Here is a 12,491-nt window from a genome sequence, read left to right as displayed (position 1 = left end):
ATTAAAATTAAGCTTAGTAAATTCAGTCGGGTATGTGGAACAATCAACCGGAACCTAAAATCAAAACCAGGAAAGACACTCAAATTAAATATTACAAAACTGTTGAAGTTCCCACACTGCTCTATTGAAATGAGGCATGGGTGATTACCAAGAAGCAAGAAAGCTGGATTGAGGCACAAGAAATGAAATTCCTTAGACATGTTCAAAGGTTGCACAAGAGATCAAGATATTAGAGAAGAACTGCAAATCTTTAGCCTCAATGATAACATTTGAGATTACAGAAGAAAATGGAATGAACATCTACAAAGAATGGAGAGTGAGAGACTACTTTTAAGGGCAAGAAATTTTAAGTGCCGTGGGAGAAGAGACAGAGGAAGACCGCGGCAGAGATGGGTGCAATAACAGGAAATTCTTGGCTAATACCTGAAGAGAAGATGGAGATATTTCTAAACAAATTACAAAAACTGGCTAAAATTACACCTTACCAATTTCTGAGTTTATGGAACATTTTGTATGCAGTATGGATGTTAAAATTTTCGGCAAAGTGAACTGAAAAATTTGGAAACTGCAAGAACCTCTATCTTATAAGTTACTCTCTCATTACTCGCAATTTCAGTTTTTAGGTCTAGTAAAATATTTATTCTGAAACTATATGCTTCCTGTACATGTTTTTGTGTCCTGTTTCAGTTGCATTTAATATTTCGCTCTCATGTCCAATGATTCCTTAACATGACATGACTTTATCTTGGAGATTTATTAATAGTTGTTCTGGAATCAAATCATCTTGTGTGTTGTTCTCCTTCCTCTCCATGCAGTGATCCTTTTTCTTACTAATTCTTTTGTTGAACCTGTGACTTTCAGTACAGAGTACAATTTACTCAGTGACCATACTAGTCTGTCCACTTATGAGAAAAACTGATGAATCTGAATTTAAGAAAGGTACGAGCTCTGTCTCTCTCTGCTGTATTCGTTTTATAACTTGCAAACTGTGTGCATGTAGAGATAAAAATCTGTAATTCCTGTAGTGTTAGTAAGTCCACAGTTTAGTTCCATTCATTGACGGTGTGATGAAGAAATTAATTTTCAATCCCTCATGATCTCTCATTATAATAAATTTCAGAAAAATGTTAACATAATTACCATAATATTTACAAAAGTCTGTGAAATGATAATACATTATATGTTAAAACATCTCACATTTATTTCTTTATTATTTCTTGTCCATTATATTGCATTAGAGCTCTTTCTGTACTAATACGTCGTAAATAAAAATGAAGTACAATATCTCTGTGGCATATGATGGACTGAGGTGTTGGATCTGTTGTTCACTGAAAGCTAGAAGGGGATGCACTCAAATTTAGTACATAGAAAATGTACATCATTAATTTAGTGTGTTACTTACAACATAGAAAGTTTCAGACGAAGTAGACACTGGGTAGCAAAAAAATCATTTGAAGACTAAAAGATTACTTTCAGTTGAAATAAAAGCTTATTAGATGTACTTTACAACTCGTTGTATTGTTTCTCATATTTTCATGCTGCATTAACTTCTTCAATTTGTCTTTTTCAGTTAACTTGAATGTAAATCTACTTATCTCTCAAGTTTTGTGAATCGAGTAATATCTGCATCTACACAGGTACTCCACAAGCCACCGTATGGTGCATGGCGAAGGGTACCCTGTACAACTTCTAGCCATTTTCTTTCCTGTTCCACTCGCAAATGGAGCAAGGGAAAAATGACTGTAATGACTGTCTGTATGCCTCCACATGAGCCCTAATTTCTCATACCTTACCCTTGTGGTCTTTATGCTCAGTGTATGTTGGCATCAGTAGAATCATTCGAAAGTCAGCTTCAGATGCCAGTTCTCTAAATTTTCTCAGTAGTGTTTCTCAAAACGAACATTGCCTACCCTCCAGGGATTCCCATTTGAGTTCCCAGAGAATCTCCATAACACTTATGTGTTGTTCGAACCTACCAGTAACAAATCTAGTAGCTCACCTCTGAATTGTGTTGATGTCCTCCTTCAATCTGACTTGGTATGGATCACAAACTCTCAAGCAGTATTTGAGAATAAGTCACACTGGTATCCCTATATGTGGTCTCCTTTAACAGATGAACAACAATTTCCTAAAGTGCTCCCAGTAAACCAAAGTTGACCATTCAGCTTCCTCACCACAGTCCTTACATGCTTGTTCCATTTTTTGTCTAAGTCATCTTGTATCTTCCTACAGTCACTCAGTTGTGATCAAATTGTTTTGTCTAGAGGAATACAGCAGTCCTATCACACTTCCCTGGGGCACTCTTGACAATATCCTTGTTGTGATGAACACTCACCATCGAGGACAGCTTAGTGGGTTCTATTACTTAAGGGGTCTTCGAGCCACTCACATATCTGTGAACTTATTCCATATGCTGGTACCATCATAACAGCCTACAATGGGGCACTATGTCAAATGCTTTCCGGAAATCTAGAAATATGAAACCTGCCTGTTGCCCTTCATTCATAGTTCACAGTATATCATGAGAGAAAACGGCAAGCTTAGTTTCACACAAGCATTGCTTTCTAAAACCATGCTGATTCATGAGCATAAGCTTCTCAGTCTCAAGAAAATATTGTGGGTCCACTCTTTTGCCCTTCTTATATACAGGACTCACCTGTGCTTTTCTCCAGTCACTTTGGGCTAGGGTGACCACTTTCTTAAAAGAAAATAAGTGAGATACTTATATCCTTGACAAAAAATAAGGGAGATTAAGAGCAAGGCAAAATTTCACCAGAAATCAAAGATGTATTTGTAAAAGATAATTACTTAATTACACATTGCAAATACTGAGCACATATTTTTCAACAGACTTTGCCTCAGTCAGTTTTAGGTTTGTTCTCACTGCTCACCATAAAATCTTGAACAACGATTCACAGTAAGCAGTGGCACTGAAACGAAGTCATTTGTAACTGCGAAGTGTCTGTTGACCATTTCTAAAATAGTCGATAAACACAATGTTGATATGGAATCAGTTGTCTCTGATGCCCACAAAATTTAAATGCTTGAAAAATATTTTAAAAAAAACACCAACCCAATGAACCTGAATATATGGGAGCCAGGAGATTATGAAAAAATATGTTCAAATGCTGGTGATCCCAGGAGATATGAGAGTTGGTCACCCTACTTGGCACTTTGTGCTGGGCGAGAGATTCATGATATATTTAAGCTAGGTAAGGAGCCAATGCCATGGGGTACTCTCTGTAAAAACAAATTGAGATTCCTTCCAGATCTGGTGACTTATTTGCTTTCAGATCTTTCAGTTGTTTCTCTGTGCCAGGGATGTTTGTTTCTATGCCGTACATACAGGAGTATGTGGTCAAATGATGGCATGCTTGTATGATTCCCCTGTGTGAACTTACTCTTGAACGTGAAATTTGAAACTTTGGCTTTCTCTTTGCTATCTTCAACTGCCACACCAGACAGGTCAATGAAGGACTAAATGGAAGCTTTGGACCCACTTAGCAATTTTACATAGAACCAGAATTTTCTCGGGTTCTGTGCCAGATCTTTTGTTAAGGTGTGACGGAGATAGTTGTAAGCTAGATCTTTTCGCAGGCGCCCGAATCTCTACTAACCTTTGCTTGTTGTTGTTTGTGTGTTCTCTTTTGAAATGAGAATGCAACAGCATCTTCATTGTCAACATCTTCTGAATTTTGTTTTAAACCATGGTGAGTCTTTCCCATCATTCATCCACTTACTAGGCATGTCACTCTCCAGACTGCGATTTACAATATGCTTGAACTTTGCTAATAATCCCTCTGCATCCATCTTACTGGAACCAAGTGACATCAGTTCACCCTGTAAGTGAGATAATAACAACTGATTATCTGCTCTATCTAGAAGAAACATGCTGCTAGCCTTCTTGACTGATTTATTAACTTTCATAACCATAGTTGCTATAATGTCATCATGATTGCTATTCCCTGTTTCTAAACTGACATTTTTGATAAGATCAAGCCTATTTTTAGCTATAAGATCTAACATTTTCCATTGCATGTGGGCTGGCAAGCTAGGTGCTCAAGACAGTTTTCAGAAAACATGTTCTGTAGTATTCCACATGACTGTCTGTCCGTGCCCCCTGCAATGAATCTGTAGACTTCCCAGTCTATACCTGGTAGGTTAAAGTCACTTCAACTAGTACTACATGTTTTGGGTATTTATGCTCATTGTAGGATGCTATGGTACTCTTTAACTGAAGGAGGACAGCATTTTCCATTGTCAAATTATGAAACTTGATGTGCATTCTAAACTCTGCAAAGACTTTCAGACTGCTTCTATCATTTTCATAGTGGCAAATAACTGTTCAGTAATAACTAATGTATAGAATATATACTGCCCACTATTGAGTTGGAAGTACAAAACTGTAATGTTCGTATACAGTATTACTAGTGTCCAGCTTGACACAGTCAAGTCATTTGAATATCTGGGCGTAATGTTGCAAAGTGAGAGGAGGTGGAACGAGCATGTGAAACCTGTGATAGGGAAGGCAAATGGTCAACTTTGGTTTATTGGGAGAATTTTAGGAAAGAGTTGTTCACTTGTAAAGGAGACTGCATATAGGATGCTGGTGAGATCTATTCTTGTGTACTGCTTGAGGGTTCGGGATCCATACCAGGTCGGATTTAAGGAAGATATCAAAGCAATTCAGATGAGGGTGGCTATATTTGTTACTGGTAGGTTTGAACAAAATGTAAGTATTACAGAGATGTTTGGGAACTCAAATGGGAATCGCTGGAGGGAAGGCAGCACTATTAAAAATATTTAGAGAACTGACATTTGAAGCTGACTTCCGAATGATTCTACTACTGCCAACATACATCATGCGTAAGGACCGAGAAGATAAGCAAGAGTTCTTGCCCATGAAAGGCAAAGGTCCTGACTTCAAGTCTTGGTCCGGCACACAGTTTTAATCTACCAGGAAGTTTCATAACAGCACACACTCCTATGAAGAGTGAAACTCTCATTCTAAAAATATCTCCTAGCCTATGGCTAAGCCATGTCTCTGCAATATCCTTTCTTCCACGAGTGCTAGTTTTGCAAGGTCGCATGAGAGCTTCTGTGAAGTTTGGAAGGTAGAAGACAAGGTACTGGCGAATGTAAAGCTATGAGGATGGGGCGAGAATTGTGCTTGGGTAGCTCAGTTGGTAGAGCTCTTTCCCACGAAAGGCAAAGGTCCTGAATTTGAGTCTTGGTGTGGCACACAGTTTTAATCTACCAAGAAGTTTCATAACAGCGCACACTCCACTGCAGAGTGAAAATCTCATTCAGGTATCAGTTATGTAGGCCAGAAATACAAAATATAATTTCAGTGTATCCAATGTGGATGATGAACTGTGACTATGATTTTAATTGCCAATTTATCTGGTAACAAATATACAACCAGTCACTTTATTATTTATTTATATGTTTATTTATTTTGATACAATTTATTCTTCCATAAACATGTTTTCAAGCCATTGCAGGTCATCATCAGACTATAAGAACATTATACTATGGATCAAGTACAGCTAGATGATGTGCTGAAGAATGCACTGCCTTGTGGTATCCATATCATTTCTATATCATACATTATCAAGCTATGTACACAACTATACAAAGTATTTAGCTGGATGTGGTTTTACACTTTAAGACCAAGTGCAGCTAAATACTGTTATTGTTTTGTACATTGCTTGATAATGTACAATATAGGAACAGATTTGATATGAATACCACAAGGCATTGCAGTCATCAGCATGACATATAGCTACAGTTGGTCCACAGCATAATGTTCTTGTAATACCTGCATCTGATGATGAGCCTGCAGTGGCTTGAAAACATGTTTATGATAGAATAAATCATATCCAAAAACTCTTCTTTAGATTTTAGTAAGTATTTAAAGTTATATGTATTAGTAACCATATAAGGGCTCGATACAAAGTAGCGGTAACACTGCTGTAATATCAAACCAATAAGTTGGTGATGTGCAATTGTGTTGACACAATGAAGGCCTGTGAGATGGCTTTGTACAGTGAGCAGAGATAGTCCTCTGTCAGGCCACTGTAATATGTGGACCTTTGAATGTCGTAGCAGTAGTGCAACCACCCTAACATCATGTTTACAAAGAAAGAGTAATGTTCTTGCCTCAAAATTGAAGAGACACTACATTGTAACATGCCAAAATGTTTCCAGAGACTGCGTGAAATGTGTGGTGACACATCATTGCCAAACAGCACAGTTGCATGATGTGTTACAGCGTTCAGATTAGGCAGAGGTGCTGTGAAGGATCACCCCCATATGGCATAATCCATATAGAAGACAATAGAGCTTAGCTCCCTGCTTACTTTTTGGACGCTGATTGACTCTGGAATGTGCGTGAGTTAGCAGCAGGAGTCTGAGTACACCACAACATTGTGCTTCACATTCTGCACATTTTGGGGTACTGCAAAACTGCAGCACATTGGATATCCCATGAAATGTCTGAGGTGCAACAATGGCACTGCTGCACCATTGCACAGGATTTTTTGGGGTGTTATCAAAGCAGAGATTACAACTTCATTCAATGGTTTGTCATTATCAATAAAACCTGGGCATGCTCTTATGAAACAAACTTGAAATGCTAGTTTAGTGAATGGCGGCATCCTGGTTCTCCTCGTTCACAGAAAGTGCTTGCTACACCAAGTGCTGGGAAGGTGATGTTGATTGTGGTGTATGATACTGAAGGTGTAATACTGCATCTTGCTGTACCACCAAAGGTGATGATAGACACTGCCTACTGCTGCACATTCCTGCAACACCACCTTCATCCAGAATTCAGGCAAAAGAGACGACATTTCATGGAACAGCATCCCATCATTCTGCTTGACAATGCACAATGCCATACTGATGTTGCTGTCCATGACCTTTTGTGCTGCTGGCAGTGGCAGGGTCTGGAACGTCCACCATACTCATCTAACATGAACCTCTGGGAATGTGATCTTTCCGCCAGAGTGAAAGAACAATTTCGAGAGATCTAGTACACCACCAGAGGTGACATTATCTATGCTATATGGTGGTCAGTACAGGACATCAGCAGAAATAGAAGCACAGGTGGTATATGATGTCTGCCAGGCATATAACAAATGGTCATAAAAAATGGCAGTGATTATATTGAAGAAGTGTAACTATAAGTATCTCTGGCAATTCAGCCATATCAGGGAAAAATAGTATGTCTCATTATATTTTATCCAGCCCTTGTGTTATCCTGAGTTATCTAGAAGCTGATCTTTTTCTTTCTGTTCTTTATACATTTTTGTATGTTTGTGAAGGTGCTGGAACTGACAAAAAGCTTTAAATCCAAGACACTGCAAGAACATTTAGTTCATGCAGTGGAAAGCAACATCACAACCAAGTCACAAGAAAGCATAGCAGCAAGAAAATTGACTCAAGATTCAAGAAAGCAATATTACTCTAAGATTGGATTTAAAAAGGGACAGGTAAGTTAGTATTAATCTTTCTTTATTTATATCAACTACAGAGCAACATTTTACTAGTAAATATGTTTAACTGGAGGAAGCTCTTAGTTTAGTTTAGTCACTTGTGTGTGTCACAGGCCTCATAACTGCAACCTCTCAGTATGTTATGGGACAAGTGAGTTTGGCAATTGTAATGCCCTTTCTCAGTGAAAAATACTGCAACATGCAGACAATTAGTCCAATCAACGAAGACAAAAAGGTTGATATATGAAAAAAATAGTCATAATTTTTTTCACAATGCTAGGAGGGAGTGTCCTTAACAACACACTAAAAATCCTGGGTGGGGGGAGGGCAGCATGTGGTATTTTAATGATATACAATTGCTGTTCACTGTTAAATGAGGTGCTGCTAGCACAACAATTTGAAGATCTACATGAATGTGATACATTTATTGTAAATTATCAATCTGTCTATTGGTGTTTGTAACGATCACATACTGTATGTGCATTTTGGAACATGTCATGACATTATGCTTCTGCGTAGAAGATATTGCTAAACCAATACTAAGCATCTTAAAATGACAGATGAATCTGTGGAAACTGTTAAAGTGAGATAGAAATAGCTGTGCAACTGTTGACTGAATTGTATTAAGGGATTCTTGTTTGTGAGTCAAAAAGACTCATTTATAAGACACACAGTCAAACAAAGGCAGTCATATGCAAAAAGAAGAGAGGAAAACTTGTCTGCACTGCATGCTACAACAGAGTAGGAAATGTACAGTGGCACAGATAATGGAAACCTGTGAACAATAATTGAAATTTCAGTCTCAGAAAACAGATATTATTGGAAGAAGAACTGTCACAGATTTAGATGGTTTCTAAAAAAGTGTTGTTCACTCCACTATATTGAAATGTTAAGACCACAGCAAGTATACTATGCAGCAAGAGACGGCAGATATCATACACAATAGATTTAACTGAAAGCTGCCATGTTGTTGTTGTTGTGGTCTTCAGTCCTGAGACTGGTTTGATGCAGCTCTCCATGCTACTCTATCTTGTGCAAGCTTCATCATCTCCCAGTACCTAGTGCAACCTACATCCTTCTGAATCTGCTTGGTGTAGACATGCCTTGGTCTCCCTCTATGATTTTTACCCTCCACGCTGCCCTCCTATACTAAATTGGTGATCCCTCGATGCCTCAGAACATGTCCTACCAACCGGTCCCTTCTTCTGGTCAAGTTGTGCCACAAACTTCTCTTCTCCCCAATCATATTCAATACTTCCTCATTAGTTATGTGATCTACCCATCTAATCTTCAGCATTCTTCTGTAGCACCACATTTCGAAAGCTTCTATTCTCTTCTTGTCCAAACTATTTATCGTCCATGTTTCACTTCCATACATGGCTACACTCCATACAAATACTTTCAGAAATGACTTCCTGACATTTAAATCTATACTCAATGTTAACAAATTTCTCTTCTTCAGAAACGCTTTCCTTGCCATTGCCAGTCTGCATTTTATATTGTCACTACTTCGACCATCATCAGTTATTTTGCTCCCCAAATAGCAAAACTCCTTTACTACTTTAAGTGTCTCATTTCCTAATCTAATTCCCTCAGCATCACCCGACTTAATTCGACTACATTCCATTATCCTTGTTTTGCTTTTGTTGATGTTCATCTTATATCCTCCTTTCAAGACACTATCCATTCCGTTCAACTGCTCTTCCAAGTCCTTTGCTGTCTCTGACAGAATTACGATGTCATCGGCAAACCTCAAACTTTTTATTTCTTCTCCATGGATTTTAAAACCTACTCTGAATTTTTCTTTTGTTTCCTTTACTGCTTGCTCAATATAAAGATTGAATAACATCAGGGAGAGACTACAACCTTGTCTCACTCCCTTTCCAACCTCTGCTTCCCTTTCATGTCCCTCAACTCTTATAACTGCCATCTAGTTTCTGTACAAATTGTAAACAGCCTTTCGCTCCCTGTATTTTACCCCTGCTACCTTTAGAATTTGAAAGAGGGTATTCCAATCAACATTGTCAAAAGCTTACTCTAAGTCTACAAATGCTAGAAAAGTAGGTTTGCCTTTCCTTAATCTTTCTTCTAAGATGAGTCATTGGGTCAGTATTGCCTCACGTGTTCCAACATTTCTATGGAATCCAAACTGATCTTCCCCGAGGTCGGCTTCTACTAGTTTTTCCATTCATCTGTAAAGAATTCAAGTTAGTATTTTGCAGCTCTGATTTATTAAACTGATAGTTCGGTAATTTTCACATATGTCAACACCTGCTTTCTTTGGGATTGGAATTATTATATTCTTTTTGAAGTCTGAGGGTATTTCACCTGTCTCATACGTCTTGCTCACCAGATGTTACAGTTTTGTCAGGACTGGCTCTCTCAAGGCCGTCAGTAGTTCCAATGGAATGTTGTCTACTCTGGGGGCATTGTTTCGACTCAGGTGTTTCAGTGCTCTGTCAAACTCTTCACGCAGTATCGTATCTTCCATTTCATCTTCACCTACATCCTCTTCCATTTCCATAATATTGTCCTTAAGTACATCACCCTTGTATAGACACTCTATATACTCCTTCCACCTTTCTGCTTTGCCTTCTTTGCTTAGAACTGGGTTTCCATCTGAGCTCTTGATGTTCATTCAAGTGGTTCTCTTATCTCCAAAGGTCTCTTTAATTTTCCTGTGGGCAGTATCTACCTTACCCCTAGTGAGACAAGCCTCTACGTCCTTACATTTGTCCTCTAGCCATCCCTGCTTAGCCATTTTGCACTTCCTGTCGATCTCATTTTTGAGAAGTCTGTATTCCTTTTTGCCTGCTTCATTTACAGCATTTTTATATTTTCTCCTTTCATCAATTAAATTCAATATTTCTTCTGTTACCCAAGGATTTCTACTAGCCCTCATCTTTTTACCTACTTGATCCTCTGCTGCCTTCACTACTTCATCCCTCAAAGCTACCCATTCTTCTTCCACCATATTTCTTTCCCCCATTTCTGTCAGTTGTTCCCTTATACTCTCCCTGAAACTCTGTCCAACCTCTGGTTCTTTTAGTTTATCCAGGTCTCATCTCCTTAAATTCCCACCTTTTGGCAGTTTCTTTAGTTTTAATCTACAGGTCATAACCAATAGATTGTGGTCAGAGTCCACATCTGCCCCTGGAAATGTCTTACAATTTAAAACCTGGTTCCTAAATCTCTGTCTTACCATTATATAATCTATCTGATACCTGTCAGTATCTCCAGGCTTCTTCCATGTATACAGCCTTCTTTTATGATTCTTGAACCAAGTGTTAGCTATGATTAAGTTGTGCTCTGTGCAAAATTCTACCAGGCGGCTTCCTCTTTCATTTCTTTGCCCCAGTCCATATTCACCTACTACATTTCCTTCTCTCCCTTTTCCTACTACCGAATTCCAGTCACCCATGACTATTAAATTTTCGTCACCCTTCACTATCTGAATAATTTCTTTTATTTCATCATACATTTCTTCAATTTCTTCGTCATCTGCAGAGCTAGTTGGCATATAAACTTGTACTACTGTAGTAGGTGTGGGCTTCGTATCTATCTTGGCCACAATAATGCATTCACCATGCTGTTTGTAGTAGCTTACCTGCATTCCTATTTTCATATTCATTATTAAACCTACTCCCGCATTACCCCTATTTGATTTTGTATTTATAACCCTATATTCACCTGACCAAATGTCTTGTTCCTCCTGCCACCGAACTCCACTAATTGCCACTATATCTAACTTTAACCTATCCATTTCCCTTTTTAAATTTTCTAACCTACCTGCACAATTAAGGGATCTGACGTTCCATGCTCCGATTCTTAGAACGCCAGTTTTCTTTCTCCTGATAACGACATCCTCTTGAGTAGTCCTCGCCTGGAGATCCGAGTGGGGGACTATTTTACCTCCGGAATATTTTACCCAAGAGGATGCCATCATCATTTAATCATACAGTAAAGCTGCATGCTCTCAGGAAAAATTTCGGCCATAGTTTCTCCTTGCTTTCAGCCGTTCGCAGTACCAGCACAGCAAGGCTTTTTTGGTTATTGTTACAAGGCCAAATCAGTCAATCATCCAGACTGTCGCCCTTGCAACTACTGAAAAGGCTGCTGCCCCTCTTCAGGAACCACACGTTTGTCTGGCCTCTCAACAGATACCCCTCCGTTGTGGTTGCACCTAAGGTACGGCTATCTGTATCGTTGAGGCACGCAAGCCTCCCCACCAACGGCAAGGTCCATGGTTCATGGAGGGAGGAGCTGCCATGTAATTGGCATTATTCTGAAAACTTTGTGGTTCACTTACAGAAAATTCAGTGTTGTAAAATGCAATCTGATGAATATATCCAATATTGTAGCAGCTAGGGCAGTTAGCTAAGAAAAATGCTCAACATCTGGAAATAACGTCATCACCATACTATTTATCTCAATAAGACCTGACACAATGAGAATCATACCAGGAAGCACATATGCCAGAATTCAAAGAGCAATGGTGGTTTGAAAGTGCCAACTGTCAAAAGACATAGGTTTATTATGTCCCACACATCATCATCATCATCATCATCATCATCATCATCATCATCAGAAGACTAAGCCTTTATCACACTTGCAGAGTTAACATATACGAGGGTAAGTCAATTATTATGTGCAATTTAATTATATTTTTGTTTATTTTGGTAGTACTGTCGTTGTACATTGATGGTGCATGTTTTGTTTATTTGTTGTTATATCTTTGCAATTTTCAAGCTGCTAGTTTAGTTTCGTTATTCTGCTATGCTGTTAATCATGGCTGCTCTGCTGTCTATTTGCACCAAAGAAGAGCAATGTTCATTGATTTGTTTCTTTTTTTGTGGCCGGAAGGTGTATCAGGGGCTGAAATTCATTGAAGACTTTCGGAACAGTATGAGAAAAGTGTTTTGCGACAATGGAGTGTCTAGAAATGGATTGAAAAATTCTGAAATGCTCGCACAAGTGTTACGCACGATGAAGGAG

General features: G+C 38.6%; 1 protein-coding gene across 1 annotated transcript in view; it reads left to right on the top strand.

Annotated features, from left to right (window-relative positions):
- Window positions 1–12,491, top strand: part of LOC126272342 (spatacsin) — a 324,204-nt gene that overhangs the window by 141,860 nt on the left and 169,853 nt on the right. The window contains exon 17 of the mRNA XM_049975137.1: window positions 7,326–7,493. Coding sequence (XP_049831094.1) covers window positions 7,326–7,493 — 168 coding nt within the window. The remainder of the gene's footprint in view (window positions 1–7,325; window positions 7,494–12,491) is intronic.

This window comes from Schistocerca gregaria, chromosome 5 (genome assembly GCF_023897955.1).
Source record: "Schistocerca gregaria isolate iqSchGreg1 chromosome 5, iqSchGreg1.2, whole genome shotgun sequence".
In the NCBI taxonomy this organism is placed as follows: Eukaryota; Metazoa; Arthropoda; class Insecta; order Orthoptera; family Acrididae; genus Schistocerca; species Schistocerca gregaria.
Note: the sequence above shows the minus strand (reverse complement) of the source record. Positions and strands in the feature narration are given on the sequence as shown.